Below are 21,284 nucleotides of genomic sequence, written 5' to 3'. Positions count from 1 at the left end.
GATAAGATACAAACTTCAGTGATAATTTGGTACCCCTGTTGTCTCCAGACAACTTACAACTGGCATGATGCTACTCCCACTTGCTGGCTCCTTCACCTTTTGTTCCTCACCTTGCCTCAGTGGACATATGTACGCTACATGGCTCCTTTGGTTAGATTAAAAATATCTAACCCTTTGTCCTGGAAGTGTACCAGAACTAGTGGCTTCCCCTTTTACTGGTTTACTCTGTTGAGTGGTTTAGGCTGCCCACCATGGGTTCCCCCTATAACCATGTGCAGCACTGGGTATCTCCTTCTTGTGCAGTGATGCCCTACTTGCTAAACAGAGATCTTCTTTTCTCCCCAGCTAATCTGCAGAGTAACACTCCTGGTCTGCCAACCAGATTCTCATGTCCTCAGGCAAAATGCTAAGGGCTTGTTTCTCACCAAAAAGTCTGCCAGACCTTGAAAATTGGTGACCTGACACACACTCACTCATCTATGAAAATAAGTAACACAGCAATATAATCACAAGCACTTTAATCTGTCTTGTGTCTATGCTCAAGAAACTTTTTTCTGTAAGCTTCAGGTGTTAACTTAAAACATTCCAGTAAGCACTGGTTCATTTTATCATAGTTTAAGCAATCAGTATCAGACAATTTAGAAACAGCAGTTACAGCTTTACCATGGAGTAAGGGAGTCAGGAACCATACCCAGAGCCCTTAATCAACATTATGCCATTTACATACTCGTTCAAACGTATGAATAAAACTATCAAAATGATCACCCTTTGTAAACTGTGGAAGAAATTTACTGACCTTTTTTTGCTTCTGGGGTTCAGTTACTTCCTTCCCCATTACCTCCCTGAACCTGGCGAAGAGTCAGCATCTCCCTCTCATGTTGGCACTGTTTCTCCTTTTCTTCAGCCTCCAGCCGCAGTCTGTCATTTTCTTCAGCCTCCAAACACCGCAGTCTCTCATTATCTTTGACCTCCAAATGCAGCAGTCTCTCTGCTGATTCTAATTCCATCTGCTTCTCCAGTCGTTTGTTCTCCAGTTCAAGTCTCTTTAAAGAAGAACAATGCCCTCTCTTACAAATATCCTCATTCTTTTCATTTCCTTTAACCCTATTTCTCGATTCCAGTTTTAAAAATCTGATTTACAGTATTTGAAAGAAGTACTAATTCCAACTGTTTCTGTGACCTTCCACATCACAGTAGCGTACAGCAACTGCATGGAAGGAAAATGCAACATCTCCCAAATAGAAAGTGGCAGCTGCTGTCACCCTTATGGTTGCATCATGGCTACAACTTGAAAAACTGTGTTTTCTTTTACTCCCTGCCCAATGCTGATGTCACTCCTCCCAAGCACAAACAGAGCAGCCTACAACATGATATCAGCACTTCAGAGGTTAGCTTACAGGTTGGACAGTGCTTAAAAGCACACATTTAATTGCTGAAACTGCCTTGCAATCATGTCTGTTAAACAGTGAGCCTATTTTGCCATCAGACTACTGATCACCCTGTTTCAGGCATCACTTGTTTGCCTTAGTTATTTTCTGTACTACATTGCATGTTTCCAACGATCTCCACTCTTATCAAACATTTGGAACAGCACAGTATAAACTTCAAAAGGCAGCAGCATTTGACTATATTTGTCATTTTTTGATCTGAGGAAGCAAGGGACAGCATTTGCATGCATAGTACATGTGGAAAGAGAAGCAACATTTTAAATGTATTATGCAACCATGTGAAAACTACTGAAGAGGTGTTGAAGTGAAGGTTTCATTTTGGTGTTATTTCAGTGCTTGTGCTTACATCGGCAAACTACTCGAGAGGTCGTTGGATGAAATATTTCATTTTGGTGTCATTTAAGTGCTTGTGCTTATATGAGAGAACTGCTTGAGGCATCGTTCATGTAATTTTTCATTTTGGTATCATTTACGTGCTTGTGCACACATCGGCAAGCTACTGGAGGGGGTAGTTTGGGTTAATGTTTCATTCTGGTGTTATTTAAGTGTTTCTGCATACATACTCAAACTAATATAGGGGTTGTGGGGGAAAAACTTAATTTTGATGTCATTTAAGTGTTTGTGCATACATGAGCAAAATAACAGAGGGTTGTCATGGAAATACTTCATTTTGCTGTCATTTAAGTGCTTCTGCATACATGGGCAAACCACTGAAGGTGGTGTGGAAGAAATATTTCAATTTGTTTAATTCTGATATCATTTCAGTGTTTGTGCCTACATGGTTAGACTACTAGAGGGGTCGTTTGGGCTAATGTTTTATTTGGTGTCATTTAATTGCTTGTGCATACATGGGCATACTACTAGAGGGGTTGTTTGGGGGGTTCATTTTGGTATCATTTTACTGTTTTGTACATACATGGACAGACTACTGGAGTGGTCATTTATGTGCTTTTACACATGATCATTTATCATTATTAATTTATTATTTATTTAATCTTTTCATGCATTACGATCACTGATGCAGTTGCATGACACAAGTGAACATGGCAACAGAGTTTGTATACTACTGAAGGGGGTCGTTCAGTGAAAGGTTCCATGTTGTCATTTGACTGCCTGTGCATACATGCTCAAACTAATAGAGGGGTTGTGGGTGAAAAACTTCATTTTGATGTCATTTAAGTGCTTAAATGGCACACTCAGACTGCTCAACCATATCAAATTCCTCCGTATTTATCAGTTTTGAGTGCAAAATAATGAGGTACCACGAATTTCCGAGTGGCCCCTTCTATTCACGATTTTTTTTATTTACAATTTTAAGTTATTAACCCATGGTTGCATTTTATTTATATTTGTAAAAACTCTTGGGTGACAGCAATGGATAAAATAGTTTGCGAAAAACATAAGTGTTTATTTTTCCTTGCCTGCTAAATAGCTGTTTCAGTTTAAGAATTTTTGACCATACTCAAGAAAGTGTATAATGAATGAATAAATGAATGGGCTCTGAATGGACATCTTGAGTTTACTGTCTCTTTGGCTCAAAATTTCTCTTTTCCTCCTAATCCCTCCTAAAACCGGGGAGATTTTGAGAGAAAAGGTGTTGGATTGCACTTAATAATACATGTCAAATGTACTCCATTATGGGAACATTCCTCCTTTGTGCTCACTCAAGTTCCACATTGAAAGGGTATGTGACACTTGCAGCGTTAACAAGTAAAAAACAAAACAAAGTAAGCAAACAAAGAAACAAAATGTTATGGCAGGAAATTCAGATGATCACAGATTAGAAATTCAGAACTTTAATCCACAAAGCAAGATCTTTACAAAAAGTTAAAAGGTAAGTCCTTTAGTTCACTTAGAATACCTCTTTAAGATCAGCTGTTCCCGTACAGAGGCTTGGCTGCTATCGAGTTATCTCACTGGATGGTTTAAGGAATGAAAGTGCTTATCTTTTAACTTTTTGTGAAAATCTTGCTTTGTGGATTAAAGTTCTGTATTTCTAATTTTTGCCAGTCTGCGTTTCCTGTCACAACATTTTGTTTCTAATTCTTTTTTTTTTTACATCAGTGTTAAATAGAACTGAGGAGATACCTTGGTTTTATATGAGCTCAATGAGCTGCACTTAAGCAGTTTCCATTTGTACAACTCTGCAACAGTCACTTGCAATAGACACACACCTCCTAGACAGCCAGTCCTAGCAGATAGGTAAAAACTGAACAGTAATGGCCAATGTTGTCATGAGAAAAAAGTAAAATAAGGCAACCAACCAATTGTATTTTTCAAGGGCAGAAATCCATAATTCCAGTGTGATTATTTTTATCTTTGTTAATCTGCATCAGGACCTGAAGCCAGATGACGTCCTCTGCCTGGAAGTCTGTCTTTTGAATAGTACAGTACAACAGCGTACAGTAGTAAAGCACGGGGTGTATGTTGTGCTTGCAAATCTTGATAATCATTAGAGTCTGCCATCATGGGGAAGCTAAATGTGGTGATGTTGCAGTAACTATTGAGAGATGATTTCAGAGTTCCTTTTGACTGCCGTAAGTAATTGGGGGAACTCAACTATTTGTAATCAGTCTTTGGCCTGCTATAGTAGTTAACTGTGGTAAACACACTAACATTCTATCATTTGGTTGATTACTGGTATGACTTGTGACAGTAGCTTTTCTACTCTGCTATCTCATATTAAAATCATAATATTTTTGAAACTTGATAAATGTTGAGGGTATTTTAAGAGTTTATCAATGAAGAGTTAAGTTATCAGGGTGCTAAACTTTGTCTGCACTGTCCTTGATATTTCTGCCAATCTAGTGGTCCCTCTTACATTTTCTTATTGGTTCTTAAGTATCTCAACTGTGTTTGTTCTTAGTGCTTGGATGTTGACATTTCTGTGATACAAACTACATTAAATTATAATTTGAAAGCTAACTCCACTTTTTTTTTTTTTTTTTTTTAAACTCAAGCCATCTAAGTAAGTTATAAAAGTATTACCTTCAAACCTGTTATTAGTGATAGCACAGGCTGAGTAACATACCTCTCAATCTCTCAGAGCACAAAATCTGGACAAAGCCAAAAATAATGGTGGGACAAAGGCTCAAAAATAGGGACAGGCTTTAAATATTGCTCCAGACTACTGCTCCAACAGTAAGCAAGGAAGGTGGTTTGAAATGCGATTCGCTCAGCCTTGATGAGTCAGTAAGGTAAATTGCAGACAGCATGTGGTACTGAGGTACGTACACCACTAAAAGTCCCCTACAAGCACAATAACCTGTCCCAAACACTAAATTTCAATAAATAAATTTTTATTCAAACATTATACTTTTCCTCACAAACAATTTACAAAAGCATCAACGTGACAGTTTCTTTCAAAATGAAATGACAGTCCCAATCACTCTGTTTCTCAGCACAAGTAAACATTTTCTGGCAGAAAAAAATATACACTTTTCTCATAAAATTCAATTAAAACAGGAAAGCTTTCTTCAATGTGACCTCATCTGCCCAGCTCTTGAAGGATCGCTAGCAGTATGACAGAATCGGTGGGACCACTGAAGAAGTGTTTACTTCAATGGCAAAAATAGTCCTGTAGTCTTTTGGTGCCCCAGCTGTCTTTTCTATGGCGTGCACTCCTCATATCTGGAATGCATGTGAGTGTCTCGAAAGCTGTCCAGAGCAGCGGATAAGACCCATATAGCACAGGCTCTTGCAACGGTGAGTTATGTACTAATTAGACACTACTCATGGAAACCATAGAAGGCTCACAATGTTCTCATATATAATGTAACAAGAAAATACTGCTGAGAAAATATGAACACTGTTCCTTTTAATAAGGGGGTGCTCTTCCCATGGTTTAAGCAATACTTGTAATAGCATTTTCTAAACTTTCCATCCAATTCTCTCACCTTGGGAGCCAATCAAAATGGCAAGAAATGCCTTGTAGCTCAGATTACAAGTGGCTCCAAATGTTTTCACTCATTTTCAATCATACTATCTTGGGACCTCAATGTACCTACATGGATAACTTATGGGCACAAGTGTCCTCCTCTGGTGCAGAATAATTGCTGCTATAATAAACCCTATGGAAAATGCAGAGTTCTAGGAATCCAGACACCAGTCTCCTGAATGCAGACATATCTAACGTCACAACTAAAGCAATATTCAAAAGAAGTAAGGCTACTACTAAACACTGACATACTGAGATTAAATGGTGTAAATTACTTAAGAGAAAACTTCACAGAAAAAAAGAGAGAAACCTTAATAAGCTTAAATGGCACATTAAAATATCTAATTGCAAAATTTTGTTTAATATGTACTGTTACTTTAACCATCTAACCATGGCCAACATAAAATAATGCAACTGCAACAGACATATATGTGGTACCTTGTTTAGTTCTTGGTTCTTCCTCATCTTCTGAATCTGTATCAAAGTAAATATCGTCATAATATTGTGGTTTATTTTTGTTCTGTGAGGGATCCAATCCACTTGTACCAACTTGATCACTGCCCGAGGAAACCACTATTCAAAACAAACCAAAATGTCAGAAAACAGTAAAAGTAAAAATAAAACAAATATACTGTATAAAAAAAAATTCACAAGTCAGTCACAGTTCACTAATCATAACTGTAAGACAAGAATCCTAGCAAATATAAATTAATTGTAATACAGTATAACAGAAGTTAAAAAGGGCCTCCATAGATACTGTTTGGTTCAGTGCAGCTCCAGATGTAATCTCACTGATATAAAGGAAATCTGTTAAAAAGTTCAAAGTACATGAAGTGCAAGTAAACTCACCATAACAGTAGGTGTTTGAATAGATCACTTTTCTAGTAGCATATAGCTATATACGATGGATTCTGCTAAGATCGGCCATCTGACCAGTATACAAAAGCTTTGGGCACCTTCCATGTGCAGAATATGTCTGGGGAAGCTCAAGGGCATGCTGGTATAAAATCAGACATATGTACACCAAAATTCAGAGTTTTCTTTCTTCTCTAAGAAGGCTGAGCTACATAAACAACCTAACCACATTGGTAAACTGGAAATTTATGTCCTGGGAGAAATTTGGGATGGGGAAAAGGAACTGCACTCCACAGCAAAATTACCTCCAGAAAGGAAAAACACAGAAACAAGATAAGTGGGATGAGGAAAGGAGGGTTGAAATACTGCAACAGTGATCTACTTGAACATCTACTGAAATGGCAAGTTTATTTACACAACTGTACTATGTTCACCATTAGACCACTGCTGCAGTTAGCATAAAACTATACGGGATGATTGCTGAAGCCTAGATAGCTAGTGAGGAGGAGCGAGGGTACTAGAACCTGTGACAGATGCACTTATATAGCCAAACTGGAAGCCAAGCTCTCTCCAGCCAAGACTGGACTAGTCAGTCAAGAGGAGAAGGTAAACACCTGCACCACACCACACTCAACACATAGCCTATCAAAACCTACACCACCTAAACCTACACACAGTAACACAAAACACACACCTACATTCACAGAGGCTCTCAATAAAAATCTGCCCAAACAACAGAGACTTCCAAAGCTGAAACACAAGCAAACACCACCCAAATGACACATAGCCCACAAAATCAGTGTGCCACTCAACCTCAGCCCATAAGGCAAAACAACGTACCCAACACACTAGTCATAGGCAACTCTATAGTCAGGCACACTGATGTTCCACTCACCAGGCTAAACAAGGAGAAAATTACTCTCGGTTGCTTGTCGGGTGCCAGGATCCGCCACATAACGCACGCACTCAGGTCACTCCACAAAGAGTACAAATATGAATCTGTCATTATCCATGTTGATGTGAATGACCTGAGACATACCTCCCTGGACTACATGAAAAGAGACATGGAGGAGCTCTAGGATAATGTAGCCCAGGCAGGTATGACCCTAGCCCTGAGTAGCATCCTGACATCGCCCAGAATGATACCACAGTACAAGGACAAAATGACTGACTTCAACAACTGGCTAAGCTTCTGGTGTCATTCTAAGGGGTTCCAGTATCTGTCTCCCTGGGATGACATGCTCGACAGACCACGATGCTTTGCCAGAGACGGCCTGCACTTGTTGCCCCTGGGATTCTGGATACTAGCTAAGGCTTTTGCCACCCCTATAGACCCTTTTTTAGGCAAGGTTCAAATGACAAACTTACCACCATAGCAGGTACAAGCAAGCAAAATCTGAGGGTAACGCTACTCAGTGCTAGAAGTATAAACCTCAAAATGCACTCACTCGAGGCACTCCTTAAGATGAAGAACATCAAGATCTGTGCAGTGACAGAGACCTGGTTCAAAGCTTCAGACAGCACCCCTGCATTACCAGGCTATAATTCATACTACACCTTTCAGTCACCTAACCTGTCCCGAAACACTAAAGGAGGAGGCATGTCCATCTTCATTAAAGATATCCACACCTCCAGGCTAGTTGCTCAACATAATGCATCCAAAATTATTCAAGTGCAATTAATACTGGGCAAGACTGCAATCCGGGTTGTAGCTTGTTATAGATCCCTGTAATGACTCAGGATGCCCACTCCACGTTTCTTGATATACTGGACAACATTAAGGTACAGCCCAATACCCTAACAATGGGAGATTTCAACTACCCCACCATCAACTGGGAAAACTACTCATGCATTAACTCATTTGCTCACCGTTTTCTGGAATTCATAAATTCCAACGCCCTGGATCAGCTTGTCCATACCCCCACCAGGGGCAGCAATATCCTGGACCTGGTCATTACCAATATGGGCAACCGATGCTCCATGCCAGTGCTCAACTCCTCGCTGGTCAGATCAGACCACAAGCTAATCACCCTAGACATCCATATCCTGTCCCCACCCCCCATTAAGGAAACCACTGTAAAAAAAACTTCTCCAAAGCCAACTTCATGCTTCTTAAGACAGAAGTGACAAACTTCATAACACCCATTCAGATGGGAAAAAGTGGTACGACCGCTGAAAACTATACAAATGCATTGTATAAGCACATACACGAGTGCCTGGATCATGCCATCCCCAACAAAATCAAGACGCTATCCTCCAAAAAAAGGAAGCCAATCTGGTGGTCCCCTGCCATAAACAAACTCTACAACAGAAGGAAGACGTTGTTGCAAAAAAGTAAAATCTCATGATAGCAGGAGCTCCCTGGTCTGCCTCAGCAAGAAGCGGAGATCCCTCATAAAATCCTCCAAAGCTAGTTACAAAAATAAAATCACCACTGATTCTAAAGACAACCACAAAGCATTCTACAGCTATGTCAAGAATCTCAATGGCAACACTTAGGTCTGCTCTGAGCTACAGCATAATGGCACTAGATATAGAGAACCAACTGATATCGCCAACATCCTGGCTGATCGATTCAGTGCAAACTTTACCCCCCTCCCCCCCCCCCAAAGGGCCCATCTCTATACCGGAAGAATGCAAAGCCCCTGTAATCACAGATGCACAAGTAAAGACTGCACTCTCCAAAGCCAAGAACACAGCATCCATGGGACCAGACAACATCGCAGGCTGCGTCCTGCATGAACTACAGAACGAACTGGCACCCCACCTAAGTACCATGTTCAATCATAGCCTCATCTCAGGCTTTGTGCCTCCTGAATGGCACACAGTGACGGTTATCCCACTCCACGAAGAGGGCGCCACTACGGACACTGGGAACTACTGCCCCATTAGCCTGACGAGTCTGGTCTGCAAGGCTGTGGAACGAATCATCATGGAGCTTATAAACACAGACATAGGTAACCTCTAAACTCTGGACCCCACTCAGTTTGGGTTTGTAAAAGGTAGATCATGTCTCCTAAACCTGACTACTTTGAAGCAGTCACCAGAACCGTGGATGAGGGTAAGGTGGTGCACACAGCCTATCTTGACCTCACCAAGGCTTTCGACACCATCCCCCACTCTGGAATTATAGATAAACTCACTAGACTGGGCATAAATCCCTATGTCACAAGATGGGTGGCCAACTAGCTCACTGACAAAACCCAGACAGTGAAAGTAGCCGACTCTAAATCCAACTTCACACCAGTGACAAGTGGAGTTCCACAGGGTTCAGTCCTGGGTCCTCTCCTGTTTGGCATTTACTTCTCAGAAGTCCATTTTGGCTAACGAAGTTCGCAGACGACTGCAAACTAGGAGCCATAATAGAATCGCCTAATGATGTGGACATTCTACAAAGGGGCCTCACTGAGACTGATGCTTGGTGTCAAAGTCATGGCCTCAAGCTCAATGCCAAGAAGTGCACCGTCATCCCCTTTGGGAAAAACACTGTACACATGAACTACCACATAGGCAGTAGCCTACTAAAAACTGAAAGTGTGATAAGAGACCTTGGGACACAGGTGGACAGTAGCCTTCTCCTTTGATAATCACATCGCCACAGTAGTCAGGAAATCATTCTACGTGGCACACCTCATCACAAAGGGGTTCTCCTCCAGAAAAAAAGAGGTAATTGTTCCTCTCTACTCATCCCTCATCAAACCCATTATAGAGTACAATGCCCCATTTGACATATACCTCACAAGACACCTATAACAACTAGAAAGACCACAGAAATACCTCACCAAGAGGATTACCGTCCTCAAACATATGCCACATGCAGACCATCTCAAAAAAACTCCAGCTCTACTCTGTTGCATATCGCCTACTCAGAGGCAACCTCTGCTTAACATACAAAGCCATGTCAAACCCAGATCTGTTGGACATGCTACACTTAAAGAAATCCTAATGTCTCCGAGCCACATGCTCCAGGGATCTAAACCTTGGCACCACAATAAACAGAATATGCTGGAGGGACAGATTCCTGTCCCAGAGACTCCCCATGCTCTGGAACAAACTACCCATTCATGTCAAACAAAGCTCCTCATTGGCCCTCTTTAAGAAAAATCTTGACAACTGGATGGGAAATAGAAAATTCACACCGGGGATCACTTCTGTGGCTCTCCTCATCAGGGGCACAGGAAAATAAATTCTTAGGTGGCAAAAGCCAGGGAACGTTTTTGGCTAGGCTTATATAGGCCCTAGGGCCGATAACCTAGTACCTATCTATGAACCTATGACAAGAGTAGCCATTAGAATGGAAAGCTATTACTCTTACCTATTTATCTATTATACAGGATAGTTCTTTTGAATGTGCATTCCAGTTTTTGGCTTACATGCATACACTAATGTTTGGCAGGATGATCTTTTTTTGAGTTTTTTTTTTTTTTTTTTTACCTTGCTTTTTTTTCCTCCTGGCCTTTGTGCTCAGTCCGCACCATGTCAATCAGCTCAGGTCCCCTAGCTTATTCCGGCAATTGCTGATGCTGTTTACAGATCACAGGCAACAGGGTTAGGCATATCTGAGCTTCCTTTCTGGACTGCAGGTTTGGGAGGGGTCAGTACTCTCAGGTCCTGGAGGGCGTGCAGTGTGGGAACCATGGCATATTGCCTACCTCTCTGGCAGCTCAGCTAAGCCTCACTGCCCTCTCTGACAACTCTTCCTCTGGGGACATCCACAACCTCCACCAGGGATTGTCACTTTCTGGAGAAGGCACAAAAGACACAAAATAGAAGTAATCCACCAAAAGCGAAGTAGGCTACCAATTCCAGAACGAAAGTACAAGGTATACACTTGAGCAGTAAAACTTTTTTTTCCCCAAAAACACCAGACAAGTTTAAGCTTCAGAAAAACAGCAATCAGCTTTTCGTCCTATGGCAGTCAAACAAGACTTCACCAGAAACATTACACTTCACAATAACCAAGCCTTATATAGGATAATTCATCAAAAACTGGTAAAATTAATAAAATTATTCATCAGAATAACTATTAATTCATAAAATTCATCATACCTAACCATACTGTACTACCCTCATATATTTACAATTATAAACCGTAATTTAATACATTCTTTGTATAAAAATCAATTTTACAGAACAAACATCACACCTTCTGTGCCTATTGCTTTAACACTGGAGTGAATGAAATAAAACCATTTAAACCGGGGAGGCAGATAGCATCAAGCTTTAATTCCTGGAGAAGCCCTCAAACCACCCTCCCTGCTGCTCTGTCAAGTTTCCTAGAATGCTAATCAAACCCGGCTGACATGGATCATAGTCAAGGCTTTATCCCTCTATGCAGCCAGAGTGAACCACTTGCAGGCTGATCTTTTAAGAAGTTGCTTCTTCTCATCTCCATTTGAACTTATGTCCTTTTTGATCTTTTAAAATAACTCTGGTTGTCACAGGAAAGCTGGGAAAGGCATATAGGAAATTTCCTAGTCAATGGAAGGAAAGGGCATCTGTCTTCCAGGCCTTTCTACAAAGTGTCCTGGAGCAGAATTTCTTTAGTTATCCGCTGTGAATGGAGGTAAGAAAATCTGTTTGAAAATTCTCCACAGGTGGATAATCCCCTGAAAGACATTGGGGTGTAATTTACATTTGTGGGGATCTGTCCTGGATCTGCTCATATCTGCTACAGTGTTCTGCTCTGACAGAATCTAAGTAGCCTAAAGGGATAAAATATGCTGAGCTGCAAGTTCCCAGGCCATCATGGTTACTCTGTAGAGGGGGGTAAGACCTGGTTCACCTTTGTTTGTGCATATTACCACATCACAGTAGTATTATTCTGGGACTACCATAAGAAGTCCTGGAGCCCACAAAATGGTTCAAGGTCTTTAATATTATATCTATCTATATATACATACATAGACACACACACATTATATTTTATATTTTATATATATATATATATATATATAGATTATATATATATATATATATATATATATATATATATATATATATATATATATACATACACACACACATACATATATATATATATATATATATATATATATATATATATATATATATACACATACACACATACATACACACACACATATATATGTATACATACACGTGTAACCATACATACACACACACACATATATATATATATATATATATATATATACATATACACACACACACACACACACACACACACACACACATGTATGGGTCTACCTGTTATTATCGAAAACCCACTTCACCCAACTTCTAAAAACCAGGACAACTTTGCCAAACACTTACTTGCACGAACCTTGGATCACTGGAATTTTACACTAGGAAAGTAAACACTTGGCCACCATGAATAAATAACCACACCAAAGCAAATCAAAACTACCCCTCACACCCTCCTAACTAAATATACCAACTCTGAGATTGCACCACAGTGGGGAAAAGGGCAAACTTCACCATGGTGGCCAAGTGATTACATACACATTATACATTATATATATATATATATATATATATATATATATATAATCTATTAAAGCCACCATTCACTTGATATCTATGCATTTTTCTTGAAATCATTGTCCCAAAGACCCTGTACTTTGATTCCCTTGGATACAGATCCCCTAAGCAAAGTCTGAAGGATCCATGGTTATGGACATGGATGGAGATGGAGGGGAAACCTGAAGACCTAGATTCAGTAATGTTTGGTCTGCCCACCATTAATAGTTCTTTCCCGATTAAGTGTTGCACTGAGATTTGAAAGACAGAATGTGCTAGTGCTGAAGCCATTCTGATTTAAAAAAAAAAAAACATTTTCCTCATGTGTAATCGGACTAGAGGAATCATCAGAATAGTAGAAGTCATGTATCCAAAAACCCTGAGATACTCCTTTGTAGTAGTTATTGGATGCTGAGAAAACTGTAGGGCATGTGATAAAATGTTGTCCTTTCTGGGGAAAATAAGCCAATTTTAGGAATGTGTCTAGCAGGCAATCTAAAAATGTGATTCTGTGTGAAGGAACAAGATATTACTTCTCCATACTGAGGAGAAAAAGTACAGTTGTGTACCTAACATAAATGTAGATGTTCGAGTGTATTCACTGTTGCAGTCATTACAATTGGGTTATCCTGCTGGCAGGCTACCCGCAGTCGGCCTGAGTTCCAAAGTCTAGGTCCGACGTCGGTTGCTGTCACCTCTTCCCTGACGTCAGTGCGCAAGGGGTAAAAAAGATGCAGCCAACGCCATTTTCTTCAGTTTTTCTTGCCCCAGATGTCAGGTGCTCCAAAATTGGTAGGCTAAATTATGCCAAAAAGCATGCATGCACATAAAACAACTTTTCCTTCATCTACAAGCAAATACACCACATAGGTTGTATAGGATAGAGAAGTACAGATAAATCCCAGCAAAGAAAAGGGGGCATGGAGGGAGGGTAACCTGGACTGCAACAGTGAATACACTCGAACATCTACATTTATGGTAGGTACACAACTGTACTATGTTCATCGTGTTTCACTGTTGCAGTCATTACAATTGGGTTGAATCCCAAAGCTAAGGTTGGGAGGCTGGAGCTAAATAGGATTAGGAGAGGCTTTAAGGCCCTGTAAAACTGCAGTGGCAAAGCCTGCCCTGGATTTAGAGTAGAGAGGTAAGTGATAGTGCTTTGTAAAGGTATGCACTGAACTCCAAGTTGCAGCCTCTAAAATGTCTTTGGTTGGTACTCCTCTGAGAAAGGCTGCTGCTCTGGTTGAGTGTGGCCTAATGTCCTTAGGCACTGATTTGCCATGCTGTGAATAGCAGAAATGAATGCAATGGCCTATCCACTTTGAAACAGTCTGTTTAGAGATAGGCTTTCCTTGTGATGCTGTAACATATGCCACTAGGAGTTGATCAGTCTTTCTGAAAGCTTTAGTTCTGTCCAAGTAGAAGCGTAGCTGTCCGTGAATGTCCAAGGAATGCAGAATTCTCTCACCCTTATTCTGTGGGTTTGGATAAAAAATAGGCAAATGAATTGTCCTGTTAAGGGCCACACTGGACACTACCTTAGGCATAAATGTAGGGTTTGTCCTCAGCAAAACCTTGTCTGGATGGAAAATGATAAAAGGTTCCACAGCCGTGAGTGCCTGTAACTCCGAGACTCTTCTAGCGGAGGTTATTGCTAGGAGCAGAGCTGTTTTCCAGGATAAGAATTTTATGTCAGCTGCAGAGGCTGGCTCAAACAGAGGTAGTGTGAGTTTTTCCAAGACATAGTTGAGGTCCCATGCAGGTATTGGTGCTCTCCTTGGAGGTCTTATGTTTTTGGCCCCTCTGAGGTACTGCCTTAGTAAGGGGTGTGAAAAAATAGGTGGATCTGTATTGTAATGAGCTGAAATGGCAGAAGCATGAATTTTAATTGATGAAAAAGAAAGGCCTTTATCCAGCATCTCAGTTAAGTATTGTAAAATCTGAGGAATATTTGGAGCAATCGTGTCAATACCTTGTGCTTGGTTCCAAGCACACAATCTCTTCCATTTGTCTGCATAAGATTTTCTGGTGCTAGGCCTCCTGGCCTCCAAAATAGCATCCATCACTGCTTTAGAGAGAGGTGTGTCTTGAGAGGCTATATTATCTGCCATGCCACCAGGTTTAAGGTTTGAGTTGGCTGTGCAGTATCTGACTGTCTTGTTGGGTCAATAAGTGAGGCATTTGAGGTAATGTCCAGGCTGGGCAGTGAGACAAGCTCTTTAGGAGTGGGTACCAGTGCTGGCAGGGCCAGTCTGGGGCCATCAGTATCCTTTTTGGTTTCTCTTGTCTGACCTTGAGGAGTACTTTGGAGAGGAGAGGCAGAGGAGGAAAGGCATATACTGTTAGATTTTTCCAACTGAAAGAGAGAGCATCCACTTTCCATGCTTGCTTGTGATAAATCCATGTGCAGAATCTTTGTAGTTGGTAGTTGTGAGGGGAGGCAAATAGGTCTATGTCCGGACATCCCCAGGTCCTTGTTATCATGCTGAAGACTTGTGGATCCAATTTCCACTCATGGGGATCCATGAGGTTTCTGCTTAGTTTGTCTGCCAGAGTATTTTTCCTTCCTGGCAGGAATTGTGCTTGTAGATGTACTTGGTAAGTCAATGCTGTGTGCCACAAGTTCATGGCTAGCCTGCAGAGAGGGTAGGAATGTGTGCCTCCCTGCTTGTTTATGTACCACATGACTGTAGTATTGTCTGTCCTTATTAGTAGTTGTCCTGGGTGAAGTTGATCCTTGAAGGCTGTTAGGGCATTCTGAACAGCTAGCATATCTTTTTGATTGATATGTAGATGCATTTGACTTGCGGACCATGTGCCCTGAATACATTTTCCTGCCATATGGGCCCCCCAGGCGTAATCTGATGCATCTGTTGTCAAAGTCTGCCTGGCTGTGGGTAAGGTGAATGGCTGTCCCGTGTTGCGGTGACAGGCTTTTGCCCACCATCAAAACTCCTGTTGCAGGCAGGGAATGAGGGTAATTACAGTTTCCAGGCTGTGGCAATGTTGAGTCCAAACACTTTTTAGATACCACTGAAGTTTCCTCATATGCAGTCTTGCATATGGAATTAGCAGAATGCAGGATGCCATGAAACCCAAGGACTGCAGAATTTTTCTTGCAGATTACTTATTTCAAAATGTTGGCAACAAAGACCAAGTTGTCAGTTGTCTGTGTTTGTCTGGAGTGAGATAAGCCATCTGGGCAGCTGTATTTAAGTTTGCACCCAGGAATATTACCTCTTGAGAGGGTAGGAGTTTTGATTTCTTTTCGTTTACTGTGTACCCCAGACTTGTCACTAATCTTTTTACAAACGCCAGATGCTGTAGTAGAATGTCCTTGTTCTCCGCTTGAATAAGGCAATCGTCCAAGTAAGGATATATTTGTATTCCTCTTTGTCTGCAAAATGCAATTACTGGTGCCGGGCACTTTGTGAAGACCCTGGGCACAGTAGATAAGTCAAAGGGCAGTGCAGAGAAGTGGTAGTGCATTGAGCCAGCTTTGAATCTGAGGTATCTTCTGCACGTTTGTCTGATTGGGACGTGCAGGTATGCCTCTTTTAGATCTAAAGTCACAAGCCAAACCTTCTTGCCCAACATGGGCAGAAGCTGCTGCAGAGTCAACATCTTGAATTTTGGAATATCCAGATATGTGTTTAGAATTGATAGGTCCAATATAGGTCTCCAGGCTTTGTCTTTTCTGGGTACCAAGAACAGTCTTGAATAGAATCCTGGACCCTGCTCTTGTGTTGGTACTTGTTGAATGGCCCTCATGTCCATGAGGGATGAAACTTGTTTTTGTGCCTCTGCCCATTGATTGTGTGGCAGATCTGGCATACTGTTTTGCCTTGGCAGGGTGTGAAAGTGGAACCTGTAGCCTTGTGGAACTATATTTAGAACCCATTTGTCCTGGGTGATCATGTGCCAATTTTGTGAAAAAAGTGCTAGTTTTCCTCCCAAAGGGGCTGCCAAAAGATAAGTGCTTGGTGCTGGAAGTGGGAAGTCATTGAGACTGTTTTCTGTATGGCTGTGATATTTCCTCTCCGCTTTTGGAGGTAGAAGCACCCCATTGTTTAGGCCTGTATGAGCCTTGGGGCTGTGATCTGCCTCTGGGGCGTCTGACACTGGAAAGGACCAATTTTTTGTAGGCCAGTTCCTGCTAAATCTGGGAGGCTGTACCTGCAAGAAATCCTTGACTGTTTGCATAGATTTAGCTTTGTCCTCCATTTTCTTCAACACCTTCTGCTTTAGCACCAAACAAAGTATCATGTTATAAAGGAACATCTAATAGTTTTGCTTTAACACGATCTGGCAAATTCTGTTCTTTTAACCAAGCATGCCTCCTAATGACAGAACCTGTAACAGCGGCCCTGCAGGAGGCCTCAAGAGAATCAAAACCACATTGCAAAGTATGCTTTCCAACTTGTTCAGCTGCATGCAATAAATCCTGCATTTCTTTATTGTCTGCACATTCTGTACTTGCTGGCATTTTCTGTTTAAGTAAAGACATAAGATATTGCTGATACTTAAGCATATGAAATTGGCAATTTAAGGCTCTTACAGCCAAGGTAGCAGAGGTGTAAATCTTTTTGCCCCATCTGTCAAGGGCTCTAGAATCCCTATCAGAGGGGATCGGGTTCTTTGCAGTAGAAGCCTTGACCCCCTTGGGACCCTGAGAGATGGTTTCAGGGTCTGCTGCAGGGTTCTTATAGAGAAATTTATATGAATCAGGAACCCTGTAGTATCTGTCTGGCTTAACCGGAGCTGGTGGTAAAGAGTCTGGAGAAAAACTGGACTCTGAAAATACATCATCTACAATGTCTAAAACAGGCAGAATAGCCAGGGGCCTGTGCTGGGGCAATAAAAGGAAATCTCTGAGCCTTTTCTTGGATTCTGAGTAGTCTTGGCTCTCCCAGTGGAAATGCTCCCTCATAGAATGCAGTGTTTCCCCAAAAGAATAATCCTCAGGAGGAGAGGCTGAAGGAATAGATTCTTCAGCATCAGAATCCTCATAGGAAGGAATAGAGTAATCTTGTTCAGAGGAGGAATCAGAGGAAATGGAAACCTGGTCTGACGATTCATATTCTAACTCTTGCCTAGGCCTCTTATCAGGAGGGGGATGGGAACCCCTGATCAAAGTAATAAGGTCTTCGGCCATTTTAAGCATCTGTTTGTTAGGTATGGGGGCCTGTCCAGGTGAATGCTGCACTTATTTCTTTGTCTTTAGAGCTGCTTTAGTCTTTGCCTTTATAGCTGAAGTAGGTTTTACATATAACTGTGTAGGCCTGAAAACACCCTCAGAAGCCGATGCCTGCTCAGCGGCTCTGGACCCATCCGAGGGAATGATTTCCGAGTGTCCAATACCTTGAGTTTCCAGAGGCCCAGTTGGCTCCACGTGGGAGTCGGAAGCGGCCTGTGGCTCTGAGGTAGCGGGCGTCAGGGGCTGCAAAAGCACCTCACTGAGAACCGGTGAACCAGCGACAGGCCTAGAAGAAGCCTCGTCATCAGTTTTGGATCTCGGATGCCTGTCCTTTTACTTTTCTTTTCGTTTTTTGTAAACTCCGGTAGTCGGCTGATCCAGTGGCATTATATAATTAAATCTTCTGCCAAAGTAATGAAATGCAAAATCGTACCGAAGTTTAATAGTGCATTGGTTAAATCTGGCACAAAACCGACAACTAGCAACGTTATGGTCAGGGCCTAGGCAAGGAATACAGTATGAATGAAAACCTTGAGGAGGCATTTGCTTCCCACAAGAAATACAGTTATTAACATTTTCTGACATCGGTCTGGAGCAAGAAAAAAGTTTCCCCAACGGGGTACTTTGCTTTAATGAAGACTTCGGATCTGAAATTCGAATTTGAAAACTTCAGGAGTCGGCCGACTGGCACTTGCGAACTGCTTTTGCTTCGGGTACCGCGCGGCAAGAAAGACTGAAGAAAATGGCGTCGGCTGCATCTTTTATACCCCTGGCGCACTGACATCAGGGAAGAGGCAACATCAACCGATGCCGGACCTAGACTTTGGAACTCAGGCCGACTGCGGGTAGCCTGCCAGCAGGATAACCCAATTGTAATGACTGCAACAGTGAAACACGATGAACATCCTATGTTTTGAAACAGATTCCTGACAAATAAGAATTCTTAACAGTTTTGAAGAGCCTGTAAAAATAAGGAAGTCATCTAAATAAAGAAAAATATGAATGCCTTACTGATGATAGACATTTTCTATTATACTTGGAGATGTGAAAAAGGAACACAAATGTTAAAGATGAGAATAGAAAATGTGAACCAGAAACTGAAAGTGTTAAACAGCATTTTAGGTTTCTGTGAATGCGTATGTGGTGACAGATATCTTTTAGGTGCAGGATAACCAAAAACATAGGGGAGGAGTCACAAGGAGAAAAAAAAAAAAGACGATTGAAATGTGAACATTTTGATGTAGGTTTAAGAAAGGTAAGTCCAGTACAGGTCTCCAGGTTCCCTCTTTTTTTGGGCACTAGGAAAATTCTTGAATAAAATCCCTTTTCCTTTTTGAGAATCCTGAACTGGTCCTATGACACCGTGAGATAACATATGGGAAATGATGGGAGGAAAGAGACTGGTTTGATTTTCAATGTGTGGAGAAACCCCAAAGGTTTGAGAAAAGGTTCCCCAATGCCACATGTATCCCTTCCAGATAATTTCCAGTACCTAGTAGCCTGTTTGATCTGATTCTAGAGGGAAGATAGACAGAAAGATTGCCTGTAAAGTTTACAGTTCGATCAGGGTAGGGAGGGGACTGGGTTGGAAACAGAAGATAGTCAGGCATTTTTCTTGTCTATCCTTGGGTTTGGGCAGCACCTAATTTTTTCTTTGAGTTGCCCTGCCACTCTTTCTTATACAGTCACTTCCAAGATTTTTGTTAGGATCATTTAAAAAGGTTTTCTGTAGAATGGCACAATGGAAGGGTAATTATTGTTACACTTAAGAATGGGAGACTGAAAATGTTATTTGACCCCTTGAATGAGTCTCCCTCTCTTGTCAAACCCTTTTAAAACTTCAACTGAAAAGTTACAAACAGTATTTCATTGTCAAAGGAAGAATTAAGAATATGTGCCTTGACATCTTCTGGCAGATTTTGGAACCCAAGCACACCTACACACAACAGACCCAGTTACAGCTGCTCAGTTCACTGCACCAACAGCATCACATGAACACTAACACGTCATTAAGAATTATTTTAAAAAATCATGCTCAGTTGGGAAGATTTAATGTCTGAAGTGGGTAAATCAGCAACCACCTTGTTCGTGATAACAAAATATGCCAGTAGATATTTTGCCAAGAGAGCCTGACAGCTGACTGCTTTGAATGTTAGGGTGCAGAAAGTCTCAAATTCTTCCCCATACTTGTAAAAAGTCCTCCTATCCTTGTCTGAAGGCACAGGACTGCTACCAGTAAGATGTTTAGAACTAGAATCCTTAGTAAAGGAAATCGCAGATGGACCAGCCACAGGGTTGCAAAACAGGAACTTGTGGGACTGTCGTACCTTGTAAAGCCTGTCAGATTTTTTGGGTGCAGGTTGCTGACTATCAGGTATAGTACATATGGCATTAAATGCATCTTTCACAGAACCAGTTACAGAAGAGATTGCCAAAGGCTTAGGGGTCTCTACTGCAGAAGATCATATCTTCTTTGAGTCACAGATTTTTTCCCCATTGTAAGAGGTATTTCATCTTACCTATGGTGTCTGAAAATTAAATTTCTATTGGAGAATCTGAAGAAATATTTTCTTTAGACTCTTGACTCTAAGGAGTGAGGAGAAGACACCTGAGAGGCACAGTCCAGCCCTATCTTTTCATTGTCAGACTGGTAGTCATTATTTGAAGGAAAGAGAGAGAGTTTCCTTTTTAGATGAGAAAAAGCAGGGGAAGAAGACTGTAAAGACCAAAACATTTATCAACTCAAATGCCCTGGATCAGCTGGTAAACTCCCCTACCAGAGGCCACAACATATTGGACCTGGTCATCACCAAAATGGGCGACAGGTGCTCCGTACCGGAGGTCAACCCGTCACTGGTTAGATCAGACCATAAATTAATCACCCTGGATGTCCACACCCCACCACCACCCCCAACCAAGGAAACCACAGTGAAAAACTTTTCTAAAGCAAACTTCACCTTACTTAAGTCAGAGGTGGCAAGTTTCACAGCCCCCACACTAAAGGATAACACTGCCCAAGATGCAGAATCCTTTACAATTGCACTCTATGAGCACTTACAAGGATGCATGGATCGTGCCATCCCTAGCAAAACCAAGACTCACTCCCCTAAGAGAAGGAAACCAGTCTGGTGGACCCTTGCCATAAACAGGTTATACAACAAAAGGAGGAAACTAGTTCAGAAAAAAAGCAAATCCCAAGAAGGAAAGACATCCCTGATCAGTATTAGTAAGAAACTAAGGTCCCTCATAAAATCATCCAAGGCTAACTTCGAAAGAAAAATAGCCAAGGATTCGAAAGATAACCACAAAGCCTTCTTTAGCTATGTCAAAAATCTAAGTG

The 21,284-nt window shown here is 41.4% G+C and overlaps 1 protein-coding gene across 1 annotated transcript in view; it reads right to left on the bottom strand.

Annotated features, from left to right (window-relative positions):
• The window catches only part of LOC122804304 (E2F associated phosphoprotein), a 600,524-nt gene that overhangs the window by 495,577 nt on the left and 83,663 nt on the right, over positions 1 to 21,284 (bottom strand). Inside the window, exon 3 of the mRNA XM_044074094.1 lies at positions 5,824 to 5,958. Coding sequence (XP_043930029.1) covers positions 5,824 to 5,958 — 135 coding nt within the window. The remainder of the gene's footprint in view (positions 1 to 5,823; positions 5,959 to 21,284) is intronic.

This window comes from Protopterus annectens, chromosome 6.part0 (assembly GCF_019279795.1).
Source record: "Protopterus annectens isolate FY-2018-M chromosome 6.part0, PAN1.0, whole genome shotgun sequence".
Lineage (NCBI taxonomy): Eukaryota > Metazoa > Chordata > Ceratodontiformes > Protopteridae > Protopterus > Protopterus annectens.
Note: the sequence above shows the minus strand (reverse complement) of the source record. Positions and strands in the feature narration are given on the sequence as shown.